Genomic DNA, 19,516 nt, shown 5'->3' with positions numbered 1-19,516 from the left:
GCAAAAGCTATTTGATGGTGTAGGGTGACCTATTGACTTTTTAAAATCACTGTAACTTTTTTGTTTATGAATATAATTAAATACTTCCAAAGCAAAAGTTTCATATTTTGATAAGATCTTTATAATGGTTATAAGAAATGGGCATCATAGGGGTATACGAAGCGAAATAAAAAAATTAAAAATCAAATTTGACGTCGGAGTCAAAAATGACCAATGCACGAAATATAGCCCCTGATCAACCATGAACAACGATATGCGTTTCTTTTCGATCGGACTTCAAATGACGACACAGCACAGTAAATTGTATTTCGGGGGGTCGTAGGGTGCACGGAAAAACAAAAGTTTTCGTGTTCTGAAATTGTCTTCAAATATGGTACAAAACTGGGGGGTGACTGCATCAACTTTTTTTTTTGCCTTAGGCCGTGACCCTACCTAATGTATAGTCAGGCTTGCGATATGGGTATCTGGCATTTTCTTTTCAGTAACTTAATAATGTCAATTCCCTTAATCTTCCTGTCCAATAAGCTCGAATAAATATTGTAATAATTTCTAGTTTAAATGATTTGGACATTGAACCAGCCTGCATTGATATCAGGCTAACATAAAAATAAATCAATTTTAATTTAATCGAAATTCAAAGATCAATTTTCACATGTCCAAGGTCCGCAATTATTTTATAATTAATAAATTATAATTAATTTAATTTTATCATCACAATCAGAATTTCTTGTAAAGTCCTAGTTATGTACTTTTCTTCATGCTCACTAAATTAACTTAATATGAAGATTTGTACACAGAAAAACAGTTAATTATGTTATGGGAAAAATGAACTAAATTTTAATCCAAATTTTGAGAACAAATTCTTACATTTGTGGATTTTTAACTACCATTTATGTATCCTTCTTGAAAAGCAAAAATGAAAATAAAGAAAAAATCTTAGGCTTCAGATCATTCCCATTTGGTTAAATAGTAAGTTCATAAAATTTTCGAGACATACTTGGGCTGGGGGAAGTTTCTTACAAAATTTTAAAAATAAATTAAAACAAATTGCAGTAAATATTAGTTAATATTTTTTAGCATTAGTTTTACAACATAATTTTTTCTGCGTTTTCTATGTAAGACTGTGCAAACTTTTCTATTATGCAAATTGACTTTTTTTACTTCTTTGCGTTCACATGATTTTCTTTCCTAATTTTGTATAACAAATATTTAATTTTCAATTCAAATTAGATATTATTTTGTGTTTACTCTTTGAGAGTTCATATATGATCTGTAGTTAATGTTCTATAATAATATTAATTTGTTTTATTTATTCTCATTGTATTAGTATATAAGGATGGGTTCTGGTTGTTGTTTTGCAAAATATATTATAATACATGTAAATACACTTAGGAATTAAATGTGTATACTATAAATCTATCTTAGAATAAATTTTATTTATTTTTTTTTTTTTCAATATTAATATTGAAAATGATATGTTTGTGATATTGGTTGTTAATTTTGTAGCCATGTCTTATAGTTACATATTTTTTTAAATGATATGCATTAGTTTCATTTTTAATAATATATTTATAAATATATATGTTTATATTTACTTTTAATATTGTATTTATATGTATATATAATTTGTTTCAATTTGTGTATGATATAATTTTGATATATTCTTTTACTATTCGTTTATTTTTATGGAAGGATTAATATGCTTGCAGTAACAATCCATAAATAATGACATGTTTTTTTTTTTTATTTTCTAAAGAGAAAAACTAAATATTTCAATACATTCAATATTACGTATTTAGCAAAAAGTAAAACATTCTGGCAGAATTAAGTTGAAGAAAATTCAAACCACGCAAATAATTTTTAACTCATATAAAAGAAAAAATAAACAAAATTCATAATTTGATATATTTCGGCAGCAGAATATTTTTAAAATTAAATAATTTGCAATATTAAAATTAATTTTCGATTAACCAAAAAATTAAAAAAAAACATGTTTTGGTTATTTTAATTTATACACATATTTAATATAATGATATGTTTTTCGTGGTTTCTTTTTACTTGTGAAAACACAAATGCATTTGATATGTATAGGTTAGGTTATGTTTTTTTTTTTTTTTTGGTTTCTTGTAATAAAAATTTACTTCTTCCTCTTTTCTTACAGAATTACAACATACATATATTTATATGTATATGAATCTAAAACTATTTATTAAGTTATATGAATACATTTGTAGTAGTTCAATATAAAATTCTTTAACGCCAAACATTGAAAACAAAAAATTATAACAATAGCAAAAACCAAGAGTTCAATAGTGATTTTGAATAAAAAAATAGAAGAAACTAATACCAAAAAAAAAAACACTAATGATCGATGATCAGAGTTGGACAATCAATTTCTAAGTTGTTATGGGATATATAATATCGCACTAACGAACGACAGATTAAAAATTGCGATCTACCTTGTGATTAGCCAAGTTTGACTTATTTTGCACGAAAAGTTTGATGAAATTTGTCACTTTTTCTGTTATTTAAAGAATTAAACCTAAAAATGTCTTTATTTCAAAGAAGCCACAATTTTGGCTAAGAATCAATACAAATGGTGCAAAATTGACGCAGAAGCAATGAATTTAACATGGGATTGTCATAGGACGGAAGTCCTCCCTTTCAACAGCAGTTGCACTGAATTTGCATCACTTCTTTAGGTGTGATCCGAATTCAATGTTTTGGATGTAAATTTAAAAATTCTGTGATATTTTGTCAAATAAATAATTTTTAAAATTTTTTATAATTTTTAATGGATTCTAACGCTTGTCGGAAACGTCTGACCTCAAATCATTTCAAAAATTCACCATTTTTTCAGATTGGATTTAGCATTTTTTCGACAAAATTTAAATTATTTGTACCATTTTATGAATTCTTACTCTGTTTTTAACCTATTTGAAACAAAAAAAGTTAAAATTACCCATTAAAAGTATGAAAAATACAAGTTATAAAAAATTGAATTAAAAGAACTTCCTGGGTAGTAAAAATAAAGAACATCATTGGGAGTGCATCTTCTGGAAGTGCTTTTAAAGTTGTGCCTTTGGAAGAACTTCCAAATTTTTTTGCTGGGATGCTTTAATTGTTTTACACCACTATGTGACAACATTGACTATATTTTCTCCAAAAGTATTGCCATGTAGTTTGCGTCGCACAGTAAAAGTAAATAATAAAAATGGTAAATACACAGAAAAAAGTAAAATGTTTTATAGCAAGAAATAAATTATACTTTACATTTTGAGATTTCAACAAAGGGTTGTTAAAACCAGGAAAATTCAATGGCGTACCCAGAAAAAAAATGGAAGTTGCTCCACAAATGTTTCTTTTGAAGTGCATCCCGGAATCCCCATGCAGTTTTTGTCCACTTCCGATGCAGTCCTTTTGGATAAACTCACAAACATTTCTTTTAAAGCGCATCCCGGAACCCCTATCAATTTTTTTTTCACTTCCGATGCAGTCCTATCGGACAAGTCTTGGAAAGTACTGAATTAGACTCCCAGCAAAAAAAAATTGGAAGTTCTTCCAAAAGCACAACTTTAAAAGCACTTCTTTGTTCTTTATTTTAACTACCCAGGACGTTCTCTTAATTAAATTTTTTATAACTTGTTTTTTCATACTTTTAATGGGTAATTTTAACTTTTTTGGTTTCAAATAGATTCAAAACAGAGTAAGAATTCATAAAATGGTACAAATCATTTAAATTTTGTCGAAAAAAATGCTAAATCCAATCTGAAAATATTGTGAATTTTTTTTCCATTAAAAATTATAAAAAATTATAAAAATGATTTATTTGACAAAATATCACAGAATTTTTTAATTTACATCCAAAACATTGAATTCGGATCACACCTAAAGAAGTGATGCAAATTCAGTGCAGGGGCTGCTGAATTGAAGGACTTCCGTCCTGTGACAAGCCCATTTTAAATTAATCGCTTCTGCGTCAATTTTGCACCACTTCCGGATCCAAAAAGAACATTTTCATTACTTTTTTGGCGACGCTTTTTTTTGCTGGGCTGTTTTAAGTGAATATTTAAGTTTTGGACAATTAAATTTCGCAAAAAGCATAGAATAGAAGTTCATTTGAGAAGGTTTTGCAAATCATGATAATTTTGAATTTTTTGTTGATTTTTAAAGGAAAAAATATATTTATACAAAAATATATGCCGTTCTGTTATGTTAACAGGCCCCAGGTTCAACGCCCGGTGGAAGCGAAGAAGTTTTTCAATTTGTAAAAATTTGATAATAAGAGAAAAAAATATAACAAAAATACTGATAATAATAAAAAGTGAAATTGGAAAAAAAGTCATTTAGTCAATTTTGCACCACTTCCGGATCCAAAAAGAACATTTTCATTACTTTTTTGGCGACGCTTTTTTTGCTTTAAGTTTTGGACAATTAAATTTCGCAAAAAGCATAGAATAGAAGTTCATTTGAGAAGATTTTGCAAATCATGATAATTTTGAATTTTTTGTTGATTTTTTATGGAAAAAATATATTTATACAAAAATATATGCCGTTCTGTTATGTTAACAGGCCCCAGGTTCAACGCCCGGAGGAAGCGAAGAAGTTTTTCAATTTGTAAAAATTTGATAATAAGAGAAAACAATATAACAAAAATACTGATAATAATAAAAAGTGAAATTGGAAAAAGAGTCATTTAGTTTTTTAAATTCCTTCATCCAAATGAACTTCCAAGGCACAACTTCTAAAGCAATACAAAGGATCCAAAAATGGAGTACTTCCATCCTATGACAAGCCCATGTAAAATTCATTGGAGATGATCAAAGTTTGTACTACTTCCGGATCACAAATTGGGGATCCAAACTACTTTTTGGGAAGCTCTTTTTTTGCTGGGTACTTTTAACTACAACTCACGAAATTATATCCTCTCATAGAAGAAAAAAGTAACTAAAACTAAAAAACAAAATCATTAGCACCAAATCATGGCCATACAGTAGATCACTCTTACTAATTGTGGGAATCGTACGAACATTTTCTTTTGGTTTAGTTCATATTGAACTTATGCGTACGGTCATTGAACTTAACAAAAGTAAAATTTCATTGGGCTGCGGAAAATTTCGAAAAAAAAATAATCAAATTTAACTACAAGTTAAATTCACCATTAGTTTACCAGGTATACCGGCATGAAATGAGCGTTTTTTTCATTTGGCACCCAATTTCGACACTTTTGGATCTTTCCCATAGTTGTGCAACATTTAACAAAGTGTCATCTCCATCCAATTTGGCGTCTTCAAACTTTTTTGGTTGTCTTCCACATTCTTCATTTCTCACACAAAAATCATTATTTCTGAACCGTTGCATATTGCTTCTGATAGAGCATGATCACTAGATAGGGTCACGAAAAAAAGTTAATGCGGTCACCCCCCAGTTTTGTAGCATATTCGAAGACAATTTCAGAAAACCAAAACTTTTTTTCCGTGCACCCTACGACCCACCGAAATACAATTTATTGTGCTGTGTCGTCATTTAAAGTCCGATCGAAAAGAAACGCATATCATTGTTCGTGGTTGATCAGAGGCTATATTTTGTGCATTGGTCATTTTTGACTCCGACGTCAAATTTGATTTTTAATTTTTTTTTTTTATTTCGCTTCGTATACCCTATGATGCCCATTTCTGATAACCATTATAAAGATCTTAACAAAATATGAAACTTTTGCTTTTGAAGTATTTACTTATATTCATAAACAAAAAAGTTACAGAGATTTTAAAAAGTCAATAGGTCACAAAAATATGGACAGACTTAAAAAATCATGTAGCGAAAGTGATTGTAAGAATTTTAAAACAGTTGGCTCTCAAATTGTTCTAGCAAAAACACATGCACTTTGCATAACGCAGAAAATTCCGTAGTGCAAACAACGAGTATGTATACAAAGGTACCGTTAGAAATTTACAGATAAACAGGTTTTGTGTTCTAAATGCCTTATAAATTAATTTCGTAGATGTGAATAACGATGTGCATGTGGTTTCGATCGGACATCATGACAACACAGCAAGAACTATCTGGTGTGGTGTAGGGTGACCTATTGACTTTTTAAAATCTCTGTAACTTTTTTGTTTATGAATATAAGTAAATACTTCAAAAGCAAAAGTTTCATATTTTGTTAAGATATTTATAATGGTTATCAGAAATGGGCATCATAGGGTATACGAAGCGAAATAAAAAAATTAAAAATCAAATTTGACGTCGGAGTCAAAAATGACCAATGCACAAAATATAGCCACGAACAACGATATGCGTTTCTTTTCGATCGGACTTCAAATGACGACGCAGCACAATAAATTGTATTTCGGGGGGTCGTAGGGTGCACGAAAAAAAGTTTTGGTGTTCTGAAATTGTCTTCGAATATGCAACAAAACTGGGGGTGACCGCATCAACTTTTTTTCCTTTAGGCCGTGACCCTATCTAATGATCACCATGTGCCTCGACAAGCATTCGAAGCGATTTTACAGCGCTTTTCTTCAAATGAAAATAAAAATTAATGCTTTCCGCAAATCACCACTTTCTGGTACAAATTTAACACGATTGAAAATATGATGTTGTCACTTTCTGGTATAAAATTCAACATTTTTAACACGATTAAAAAATATGATGTTGTCTGTTTTTCACAGATGTTTTTCACAGATGTCATAGCAAACAAACAAACAAACAAACAAAAATAAGGGCTCGTTCACAACAAATGCTCCCTATCGAGACATTTGTATCTTGACGCTCACTTCAAACCGGTATACCTGGTAACTGCGGAGTTTTTTCAGTATACCTCTATTAATTGTGCAAAAGTAAAGACAATTTTTGACATTTTTAATACATCTTAGAGCTAGTTCCAAATCGAATTTTCGTTTTACAAAAATTACCAAAAATACCTATACACTTCAAAATACAAAAAATTCGTAAGGCCAAGGTGACCTAATTTAGAGGACTGCTAATAGTTTCCTGAACTATATAGGGCATCAACGTTTGCACTTCATACTATATGTTTATGTGATCCCACTGTGCATTGGTTCTGTTTTAAAATGTTTAGTCCACTGTATTGAAATAAATCACAGATAAATTTATGTATTAAAACCACAAAATAGAGGAAAAAATTATGAAAAAAATAATATGGAATATTTATTGTGGATTTCTAAGAATATTGCCTTCGATAGCTTTGAAAAGAAAAACTGCAAAAATCATTTGACTCTCAGTGACATCTATAGTTTTGTCTTATTATCGCTCAATAAAGGAAAACAAAACTCTTTCTCTCTCTCTCTCTCTCTCTCTGTCTAAGTGATCTTTCAGTTATTTAATGGATTTTTACGACGTTAAGATGGCGCTACCATATAAAATAATACATTTGCTCTACCAATCTCTCAATTTACAATTATTTTTACCACCCACATTTCCATATTTCTCCAGATATATGATAATATATTAAATGATATTTATTTCCTATTCAAAATCACTGTTGAATCTTCGTAGTCCTCTATAAGTGTATATAGGCTAGGCAATTTAATTATTTTTATAAATCTAATAATAATTAATTAAATGTAAACAGTTAAACAATTATTAGACTATACTAAATAACATAACTATAGTTAGTGAAGTATACACTGGATTGAACAATAGCAACTTAAAAACAATTCCTATTATATTGCACTTCAAACTAATTAAACAACTAATTAAATATTTTAACAAACATTATCATGGAATACCTGAGCACTTGCGTTTTGTTTTTCTTATTCAACAATTATCTTTTTTTTTAATTATATATCTTGATGGTTTTCGTAAGCCTTTTCTGCAATTAGCGTATGATACTATGTCATTTACCTAATTCTGTTTTCATTCGAAAATAAAAATAAAAAAATTAACCAAATGTAATAGGAAAAAAGCTATAATTTAAGTGGTGAATTGATTAGCAGTACCAAAGAAGGTCCTAGCTTAAGGATTAGGAAAAGGTAATAGATGGGGTTTGGGTTTGGGAAGGACCATCAAAATTGCTTTATGCATTCATTGTATAGTGTTTTTTTTTATGTACATAGGTTTCAATTCTCTTAAGGGATTTTTAATTATAGAGGAATTCTTTGGAATCTCTAGTCTTTTTTGTCAGTTATACCAGTATTTGATATTTTACAGTGTTTTTCGATTGATATCAGAGGAGTGGTTGGGGGGCTAGTGTATTTTTGTATTATTCTAAATTTGCTAGGTGTTTATACACCTACTACATTTATTTTGTATACATTCAAATCCCTTTTGCTAAGGATTACTATTCATTTAATTTGCTTAGTGGTGAGCATTTCTAATCATTTATTTATTTTCCTTTTTTTCTTGGTATTTTCTAATTTGTTTTTAAACAACTACCTCATCAATTTCATATTTAATCAATTGTCCTTGAAGGTTTAGCTATGTGTCTGTGTGTTGGGATCTTGAACTCTACATATTTGGTATTTTTTAGCATTGGAAATATTTTTGGTTGGGGGGGGGTGTTTTTTTTTTCGTTTAAAAGGCAGTATTGTCTTGTTCAGCTGTTGGTATTGCCATACCTCCTCCAAATCCTCCTCCACCACCACCGCCGCCGCCTCCACTGCTTCCACTGGAATCTCGTCGATTTTGTCCTGTGGCAGAACTCAACATTTTCTGGACTTGTTCTTGAGCTGTCTGTTGATTTAAGCGTCTGGCTTCAGCCACCGGCAAATCATCATCAGTTTCTAGCGCTGGATTAATACGACCATTACGTTCATCTTTTCCAGCCATTGTGGCTGCACCATATGATCGTCCCAAAGGACCTGCCATAACTGAGAGCTGTCGAGAAAAGAGATTATAATGTCAAAGAAGTTCCATTCATTCTTATAACCACCGCCATAGGAAGTTTGTCATTTCGTTAGTACTACATAGAAATATCGATTTTAGGCATTATAAAGTACCATACACTACTAGAAACTCATTCCAAAATCGTGAACGGATGGTAACAAAATGAAATAGAAACGTTAACGATTATGAGTTTACGGATTCGCCTACGGATTTCTTGAACGACGTTCGATTTTCTTTGGCCATGAAAATAATGGTTAGACGTTGTTATGGCAACTCCGTCAGTAGTATAAAGGCAACTGTTAACGATTATTGAGCAGACAACGCAGGTTCGAGCCACAGTAGCGGAAAAAATTTTAGGTGTATAAATAAATTAATTTGTAATGAAAATTTTGTGTGAATATGAAAATTTGTAAATTTGCACTCATAACAATGTTACTGTGCAGGATTAAAAAACAAAGTAAAACAAACGTGTAAAAATATTTTTTCCACATTCGTTAGTATTAAAGAATTAAAAAAAAATAATAATACAATTTTATATAAAACATTGGAATAATAGAAAACTTGTCCGATGCGGGATTCGAACCTGGGTCCTCATAGCTCTTGGTCGGCATTAAAAGTTATATCGTGCATGCCTGATTATAAATTCGTAACCGTTACGTTTTCAGATCATGAACGCTGGTTGTTGTTTAGACAACGCATGGTGTCACCCGTCTCTTTTTAACACCACATAAGTGTTGATTCACTTTTATAAACGGATCGTCTTGAAACGTGCACGCCGTCCTATGTGTGAATATATTCTTGCTCGGGGAGAAATTCTATGGCTATTTAAGGTTGTCCCTATGTCTGTCTGTTCTAATCACGGTACAGTCTTCAATAATGAAGCTTTCGTTCTGAAATTTGGCAAAGATTCGACCTCCCGATTTGATTTCTTGAGCATCTAGCCATCGAAAATTTTAACCGAATTACATATAAAGGCGGTTTAGGTCCACAAATCAATGTGCCGAACTTGGTATGTGTCAGCACGTTTTGTGGTAGCCGATCTACCGATTTTATTTCTTGGCTTTTTACACCCCTCAATATTTGTCTGAAATTCGAAATCTAGGGATAGTTTAGGTCCACAAATAGGTGTGCTTGGGACAGTGTGTATTGGTTCACTTTTTGGTGTAGGCCCGAATCGACCGATCTTCAGCGCTTGTAGGGACTGTAATTTTTGTCCGGCTTCTCTGAAGTTCGAAATCTAGAAATATTTTAGATCCGAATATGATATGTATCGGTCTATATGGGCCTATAACAGGTTAGATGATAAGTCCCCGGTCTGACACATAGATGGCGTCGCTAGTATTAAATGCATATTATTTTTATATAGTACCAACCTTCAAATGATTCGTGTCAAAATTTGACGTCTGTAAGTGAATTAGTTTGTGAGATAGAGCGTCTTTTGTGAAGCAACTTTTGTTATTGTGAAAAAATGTAACAAAAGGAATTTCGTGTTTTGATAAAATACTGTTTTCTGAAGGGAAAAAATACGGTGGAAGCAAAAACTTGGCTTGATAATGAGTTTCCGGACTCTGCCCCAGGGAAATGAACAATAATTGATTGGTCTGCAAAATTCAAGCGTGTTAAAATGAGCACGGAGGACGGTGAACGCCCGAAAGAGGTGGTTACCGACGAAAACATCAAAAAAATCCACAAAATGATTTTGAATGACCGTAAAATGAAGTTGATCGAGATAGCAGAGGCCTTAAAGATATCAAAGGAACGTGTTGGTCATATCATTCATCAATATTTGGATATGCGGAAGCTCTGTGCAAAATGGGTGCCGCGCGAGCTCACATTTGACCAAAAACAACAACGTGTTGATGATTCTGAGCGGTGTTTGCAGCTATTTACTCGTAATACACCCGAGTTTTTCCGTCGATATGTGACAATGTATGAAACTCCACTGGCTCCATCACTACACTCCTGAGTCCAATCGACAGTCGGCTGAGTGGACAGCGACCGGTGAACCGTCTCCGAAGCGTGGAAAGACTCAAAAGTCCGCTGGCAAAGTAATGGCCTCTGTTTTTTGGGATGCGCATGGAATAATTTTTATCGATTATCTTGAGAAGGGAAAAACCATCAACAGTGACTATTATTATATGGCGTTATTGGAGCGTTTGAAGGTCGAAATCGCGGCAAAACGGCCCCATATGAAGAAGAAAAAAGGGTTGTTCCACCAAGACAACGCACCGTGCCACAATTCATTTGGAACGATGGCAAAAATTCATAAATTGGGCTTCGAAATGCTTCCACACCCACCGTATTCTCCAGATCCGGCACCCAGCGACTTTTTCTTGTGCTCAGACCTCAAAAGGATGCTCGCAGGGAAAAAATTTGGTTGCAATGAAGAGGTGATCGCCGAAACTGAGGCCTATTTTGAGACAAAACCGAAGGAGTACTACCAAAATGGTATCAAAAAATTGGAAGGTTGTTATAATCGTTGTATCGCTCTTGAAGGGAACTATGTTGAATATTAAAAACGAATTTTGACAAAAAAATGTGTTTTTCTTTGTTAAACCGGGGACTTATCAGTCAACCTGTTATATACCAAAACATTGGTATTAGCCCCGAATAGATCGATCTCCGATTTGACTTCTGGAGCTTCTGACGCCCCAGTATTTATTCGATTTTCATGAAATTAAAAATCTAGAGGTAGTTTAGGTTCACAAATATGTGTGCCGAATGTAGTGTGTTTAGCTTTATGAAATCGTTTAGGTTCATAATGAACTATAACCATTTGGTTTATATCTGGTTTTATATAGCACACAGGCTAGTTATAGTGACAGCGCGATATTTCAGGCTCACTTAGACTATTCAGTCAATTGTGATACCACTCTTCTCTTTTATCACTGAGTGCTGCCCGATTCTATGTTTAGCTCAAGGGACTTTATATTTAGCCTATTCGGCACGGTGTTCCACATTGCGGTGAAACCAATTAAAGAAGCTTTGAAAGACTCAGAAATGTCACCTGCATTATCGAGACGGGATAACCAATCGCTGAAAAACTTTTTGGTGTTCGGATGAAACTGGGATTGAACCTACGACTGAAACTGGGATTGAACCTACGACTCTATGTATGCAAAGAGGGAATACTAACCATTGCACCACTGTGGCTCCCATTCCTTACTAAGGTGGTCTAATTCAAACACTTAGTGTACATTAACTCACCTGTTCTCCACATTCTGCTGGATCACCAACTCTTTGTACATCTTCAGGAATATTCACCACACAACGGAAAACATCGTAGCTTGGTGGTAATTTACCAGATTCAAACATCATTCTATCAAAAATAAACAAAAAAAAATAATTCCCAATATTAAAATTCAATATAGACACCCCTCACATCATCACCATCATCACACACTTACTTTGTCCACCATGAAACTACAATCAATGTGACTAAACTAATCAACATAGCCATTGTGCGGAAGGGGAACAATTGTGTTTGATTTTCTGCATCATAGCCAGGATAATGGATGAGAGCGGGTAAACCAAGAAGTGCTTCACCACCCGACAATCGTATAAATAAAGCAATAATGTATGCTGCTAAGCTACCATAAGTGTTACAATGTTTCTTAAAATGGACGACCATCAGTAATTGAGGGAAGAGAATCACATAAACCAAATCGGAACACATTGACCTAGAACATAAAGACATTAGACCTACTTATCTGTATAACATAATCTACAAAAATATTCACTTACCATAGACCATAAATGGAGGGTATTGTTAATGCCATAATGGTGGCCATAATACCCACTACTATGATACCACCTCGCATAACCCATATAATTTCCATTTCGGAAGCTTTTTGACGAAATATCAATTTATAAACATTTCTGGCAAACATAGATGCTGCCGATAGAACCGATGAATCTGCTGACGACATAACAGCTGCAGAGACAGCACCCAGACCAAAGAACGATACAAAATCTGGTGTCAAGTATTGTAAGACCATAGGTAAAATCATACTAGTTTCCTGCACAGTTAGGGGATATGGACCAGAGTAATCTGTTTCATTCCAAGCTGTAAAAGGAGAATATTGTTTTAAGTATAAGATATATTCGATATAACTGATATACTTACGAGTTGCTTTGGCAATAGCGCCAATGAGTACCGGTGGGATAGCCATTAGTATGCAACCTGCTGCTGCCACATAGGATAGTAATTGTGCTCGACCAGCTGTCTTACTTGATAATACACGTTGGAAATACACCTGGAAAGAAAATAGAGGGTACCATTAATTATTATTGTGACTAATTTTTATTGGGTAATCGCGACTATTAAAGTATCTGAAACGACATCCCTATCTATGAATAGGGCTGTTTTCTTTTAGCACTGGATGCAACATTTGTATGTGCTATCCAGAACATCGTTGCACTGGTGTTCTATCCAGAACATCTCAACAGTGCAAGTCGCGCCGATATTGCCAGGTTGTATTTTGATAAAGTGGCGCTTCTTCGATTTACAATAGCAATTTATTGTGACTAATTTATCGAAAAACATGAAATCCAAAGTGGTACAGTGTCGTAACTAATCGCAGCAGTAAATATTTATTGCTATTTCAGCATTTCATACATTAAAAATGTAAGATTTCACTTCTTTTCTATGATTATTTTTAAACAGCTGATGACAGTGTTGCATATTTATGGAGTTAGTTGTCCTGGATAAACGAGTACTCTGTTTTCTTTTAGTCCTTCGCGGCTTAGGGTATCCAGTGCTAAAAGAAAACAGCCCCAATGATAATTTTACAATTCTAGATCAAAACCAATTAATACGAAAAACTGTTCAGCATTTCGTCTGAAATTCCTTGCTGAGGCTTCCGTCTGCTTGTAGGACTCACTAAGTTCTACGAGGGTTGTCTTTTATATTTTGAATGGAATGGGCAACCCTAGTGTTGCAAACTGCCAACTTACAGCTCTATCGTAAAGCTTGGCATTTTGAGGTTATAGCTACTCAGAATGTTTTGATATACAAGCGCTATTTACAGCAACTTAAGATATTCATTTCGCCCAAAAAATTGAATTAAATCATGAAAATTTTCTTTCGATTTTTTTTACAACTTTCGACGTGGATAAACTCAATGACAGTGTATCACTTAACTTAATTCATTATCGTGAAGTTCGTCCAATATCAGTTGTTGTTCCGAAAACCATTGATGATGTGCTCCAACTGATATTGCAAGATCGTTTATAAATCGCCCAAAAAAGGCTCGTGTCGATTGGTCGAACGAAATGCTCCAAAAATACGATCGCGGTGCTTCGAAACACGTCTACGACATCGTGAAACGTGATGAATCGTGGATTTACATGTATGAGCCCGATCGTAAACAGCAATCGACTGGATGGGTGTTTCAAGATGAGTCAAATGCAACAAAAGTTGCTCGCGCATGAAGCACTTCCTAGCAAGAAAAATAGACATGTCGCAATACGCAGTGTAATCAATTCTGAGTACTGCACAACCATTTGGTTGCGAGTTGTCTTCCAAAAGATCAGGAAACCAAACGCCTCTTCACCACGACATCGGCTCAAACAATTACATTTTAGAGCACTCAAAACATCGATTTGATGGGTCATCCGCCGTATAGTCCTGACATCCGTGATCAAAACACGATCACAGTCGCATCCTTGCTCTCAGTCACGTTACCTTGGCCTGTGTTACGAAAGCTGTAACACTGATCCTGCGTTATTCCTTCTCTGGGTGTACGCCTCCAACGCTATTCTCAGCGAAGGTGGTCAAGAGCACATTGACTCGCCATTCGCCTTATAGCCGGTCAAATTAGCCGCCAAGGTCATCTGCCGACAGCACGCGATTTTGCACACAGTTGCACAGCGATTGCGGTTATCGTCGTCAAGTGACAGCTAGCGTCAACAAGTCACAACTGCAGTACTCCGTATTCCAAACACGGTAACAGTCACATCATTGCTCTCAGACACGTTACCTTGGCCTGTGTTACGAAAGCTGTAACACAGATCCTGCGTTATTCCTTCTCTGGGTGTACGCTTTCATCGCTATTACGTTTATCCTTAGCGCGTGGTCAACTACACACGGTAAAAGTGATTCGTGTTCCGACCTCGAACTCAATCACGTCCATCTCCTTTTCCTCAGTAGCATTATTTCGAAATGTGTTCCGAACGTGGTCATGATCACATTTACTCGCCATTCACGTTATAACCGGTCAAAGTAGCCGCCAAGTTCATCTGCTGACGGCACGGGGTTTTGCCACCGTTTTTCTCAGTCACTGTACCTTGGCCTGCGTTACGAACGCGAGCACAGTCTTTACCGGACCCTATCATGCCGTTGTCTTTGCTTCGACTTGTATTCCAACCCTGAATCCACCAGAAAAAAAAAACAAAAAAAGCGAACCTACCAGGAAATTTTCCGAAAACTCGAAAAATCGACTTTTTTATTCAGATTGCAATCCCTAATTTGAATCCGGCTGAATAACATTAAAGCAGTAAGAGTAGCCTGTGTGGAAGAAGGAAATATGGCGACAGATACAGATAAATTACTAAGGATATGGAAAACCACTGATACTGTTAGAAATTTATGTTCACGAAGATAATGCAAAACTAATCCTAGATAACGGTATTGAGTACAAACTGCTTTGACAGAGCCGACCATTATACGACATATTGGCACCCATGATTTTTTTAGTAGAAATATCTTAAGAATTATGTACTCACCTGCCATGGTATACCACCAAATATCAGCAACAAACCATAGTCTATGTAAAACCATCTTTGTTCCGGTTCCACATGTCCAATCCAATCAACATCCATCGAAGATAAACTCTTTACATGCTCATTGGCCCAGGCAAATGGTATACACATCCAAAGACCAATGAAAATACAAAATAATTGTATAACATCCGTATAGGCCACGGAATAGAGACCACCAAACAGTGTATAGAAAATGGCAATACAGGATGATAATATTACGGATGTCCTGTGATCCATATCAATGATAACCGATAGAGTAGCACCCAAGGCAGCTAAAATACCAGCAGCCCAAAATACTTCACCACAGAGTGCTGGTAAAAATAATAATCCACCCATACGTTCACCAAACGAATCCTGTAGAGGATCCAACATGGTAATGTAACCTTGTTTTCGCATGGGATTGGCAAAGAATATACCACCTTGATGAGAAAATAGAATAAGATTTTATCATAAAATAATGGATAGGAATTGAGCTTCACTTACCAAATACTAAACTTAGAGCATATCCGAACGGTGCCTGGCACCATACCAAACCCGATGTATAAATGGCTTCAGCCGTTCCATTGATGTATCCACCGCCAACCCATGTTGCTAAAAAATAGGAATTATAATTCATTAAATGAAATGAAAAGTGATACGAATCATAGTTCTGTTGGGAAGGTGATCACCTATGCCCTAAGACATAGCAAATGCTCGTGCAAACAACTGTAAACGGTTCGGTATACTTCCTTCCAATCAATGAGTGCAGTTTGATTCTACTCAATTCTAATGGATTCCTTCTCCAAGTCTATTCAGAACGTTGTGCAGCAACGTTCTCAAAAGTCTCACCGCTGAAAAATATTAGGTGGGTCTAAATGTCTGAGATAAAACCCATGACCATCTGTTTGCAAGGAATGAACCCATACATGGCACGACAGACGCTTATTGAGGATTTCGGGCCAAGAAATGAGAAATCTTAGTCAGACATGATGATCCATCATTCTCCACCGTGGTGCAATGGTTAGCATGTACGCCTTGAATACACAAGGTCGTGGGTTCGATTCCTGCTTCGACGAAACACCTAAAAAGTTTTTCAGCGGTGGATTATGCCACCTCACTAATGCTGATGATATTGCTGAATGTTTCAAAGCTTATCTAAGTGGTTTCACTACAATGTGGAACGCCGTTCGGACTCGACTATAAAGAGGAGGTCCCTTGTCATTGAACTTAACATGGAATTGGGCACCACTCCGTGATAAGAGAGAAGTTCACCACTGTGGTATCACAATGGACTGAATAGTCTAAGTGAGCCTGATACATCGGCCTGTCACTATACCTAACCTATCATTCTCCTTCCTTCTTGGGGTGAGCAGGGCCAAGTATCCTTGTCCACTTCGGCCAAAACCAAAGTTATTACTTTCTTTATGACTCGCGAACAGCCCTCCGATGGAGACGCCGATTTTAAAACAGTGGAAAGATCACAGTGAGTAAAGGAGAATCACCATCCGCTTGCGAGGAAAGAGCCAACGTCATCTTCGAAGCCAAAGAAGCTATTCTTCTGGGGGCCAAAGAAGCTATTCTTCTGCCCTGATCCCTTGGTCTGAATTGAATGAATGGACACTGAAGATACAGAGCTTCGTGAAACAGACCAACGGTTGGTAGGGCCATAAAATACTATGGAGTGACCAAAAAAAAAAACTAGTAAATAACCTGAAGAGAGTAGGACCTTAGTCAGGAGGACGATTAGAATCATGGCCGAGCCCTTCATATGTATCGTATAGAAACTTGCGGAGATGGTCGGCAGCCACCGTGGTACAATGGTTAGCAAGCCCGCCTTGAGTTCTATCCCAGTTTCGACCAAACAGTTTTTCAGCGACGGATTATCCCCTCTCATTAAGCCTGAAGTCCTTTCTGAGTGTTTCACCGTTCAGACTCGGCTATAAAATTGAGGTTCCATGCCATTGAAATAAAGATAGAATCGGGCAGCAATCAGTGATAAGAGAGAAGTTCACAATTGTGGCATCACAATGGTTTGAATTGTCTAAGTGAGCCTGAAATATCCGGATGCCACTATATCAAACCTAACCTGACCTTCGGGTGAAATTCATACATCCCGAAAAGTTTAAGTGAAACCGTCTTAGGTTAGGTTAGGTTAGGTTTGGTGGCAGCCCGACATATCAGGTTCACTTAGACTATTCAGTCCATTGTGATACCACATTGGTGAACTTCTCTCATATCACTGAGTGCTGCCCGATTCCATGTTAAGCTTAAGACTGAGTTCGAAAGGTATAAGGGTCCTCAAACACAACTGAGCCAAAAACAAACAGCCTCCCACTATACCTAACAGTTGCCAATTTGTCACTAAAGTGGAGAAATTTTTATTTTGTCCTAGTCTCGGAATGAGAGAATCGCCATACGCTTGCAAGGTCAGTATGATCACCAATATTCTGATATCCACTACAATTCCATTTCCACTATTATTTTTTATCGTAAACTGCGACCGTCAGAGACATAACCCAACTTTCACCCTGACTTGTGCTAATGAATTAATTTCACGAATATTTAGGTGAATATGGAAAGTCGAACATCCATACCGTGGAATAATTTCATTCACCTGGTGGTGGATATGGTGGATAATTTCATTCACCTGGTGGTGGATATGCGAACATGGGCAGATATCTATGTTCCAATATGGATACCTTAGGTATTGGTAGAGGAAAATATTTATACAGTGAACAAAAATCCTATGATCATTTCAGACCATCCGGGCGAATGAAATTTAACTCGTGCTCACACGATATGTGGGTATAATTCACACTGATGCACATTCACAAAATGAAAAATGATACTCATGCACAAACAGCGTTTGTGCAACAACAATTTCCGTAAATCTCGAGAATTTTCGTGATTCACTGAATTTGTCGTGATATTTGATAATATCGTGACTCAGGATAACACTAAATTTTCATGATTCAAAACAATTCTAGTGACTCGCTCATGAGTACGGAAAATTGTAATAACTCACGAAGGAACCATTACCAAATAGCAAAATTAAAATATAATCCAACAGCAAACCATCAAGCAATGGATGCTATTGTAATCGTTAGAGTTATCTAAACAGTGAAGGTGATTCAAATCGGTGAATTTTTCGGGAACTTAAATTTTATCGTGAATGTGAATTTTTTCGGGAACGTGAATTTTATCATGAACTTTATTTTGAGCGTAATTTTAAATAAATTTTACTCACGCACATTCACGAGATTTAGTTTGAATTTCATTCACATCTCACATGAGCCACACGTGTCACGAAAATTTCGTGTCACGCGCTCAACTTTATTTCAGACATATTTACACTAGTTCTCAACTGCATGACTTGCGCTTATGGAATTTAATGTCCATTTGTCGTAATATGTCAAAAGGTTTCTCCAAGCATCCCCCCACTAAATCACTACATCCAGTATCCATTAACCATAAATGATATAAATCACAACAACAGTGTAAAAAACCAAACAACTATGTACTTACCAGTCATTGTAAAGATGCCAACGAATAAACCGATCGAACGACCTGCCAACATGACCTCCTCTTCGGAATCATTGCCAGACTCCTTTTTTCGACCGGCCCAAATTCCCACAACTAAGATGAGCAAATAAAAGAGCACAATGCTCACAACACCTGCGATATTAATCATCTTTGTTTTTTTCTGTGTCGTTAACTTCTCCTTCTTCTTCACCGTTTAGATGGGGGGTCTTTGACAAATGTCGTCTTCTTGGAGATATCAGATATCACACGCACTCAATATTTCCAAACGATTTCCAATGACACACGACGAGGTCAAAAATCACTCAGGTAATTATTGTTCCGAACGTGTTGGACAAGTAGTTACCCAAAAAGTGGCTGAGGGTGCGGGAAGATTATGGAAGCTGGA

At 35.3% G+C, this 19,516-nt stretch overlaps 1 protein-coding gene across 1 annotated transcript; it reads right to left on the bottom strand.

Moving 5' to 3' along the window:
• Positions 1 to 8,535: 8,535 nt before the first annotated feature.
• On the bottom strand, positions 8,536 to 19,279 carry ChT (choline transporter). Its single transcript, XM_075306214.1, has 8 exons — positions 19,114 to 19,279; positions 16,093 to 16,200; positions 15,574 to 16,028; positions 12,974 to 13,103; positions 12,592 to 12,913; positions 12,255 to 12,527; positions 12,055 to 12,166; positions 8,536 to 8,838 (listed from the first exon to the last, which is right to left on the bottom strand). The coding sequence occupies exons 1-8, from the start codon at positions 19,277 to 19,279 to the stop codon at positions 8,536 to 8,538; spliced, it is 1,869 nt and encodes a 622-aa protein (XP_075162329.1).
• Positions 19,280 to 19,516: the final 237 nt, after the last annotated feature.

The sequence above is a fragment of the Haematobia irritans genome, chromosome 1 (genome assembly GCF_050003625.1).
Source record: "Haematobia irritans isolate KBUSLIRL chromosome 1, ASM5000362v1, whole genome shotgun sequence".
In the NCBI taxonomy this organism is placed as follows: domain Eukaryota; kingdom Metazoa; phylum Arthropoda; class Insecta; order Diptera; family Muscidae; genus Haematobia; species Haematobia irritans.
The sequence above is the reverse complement of the archived record's forward strand: the minus strand, read 5'-3'. Positions and strand labels throughout refer to the sequence as shown.

Bases quoted from the DNA above. Each gene is read 5' to 3' on its own strand.
- ChT (XM_075306214.1), bottom strand. From the start codon at position 19,279: ATGATTAATATCGCAGGTGTTGTGAGCATTGTGCTCTTTTATTTGCTC. The intron at 12,914-12,973 runs GTAAGTATATCA...CTCCTTTTACAG, and splicing joins CGCTATTGCCAAAGCAACTC to CTTGGAATGAAACAGATTAC. The intron at 12,528-12,591 runs GTAAGTGAATAT...TTTATGTTCTAG, and splicing joins CCCTCCATTTATGGTCTATG to GTCAATGTGTTCCGATTTGG.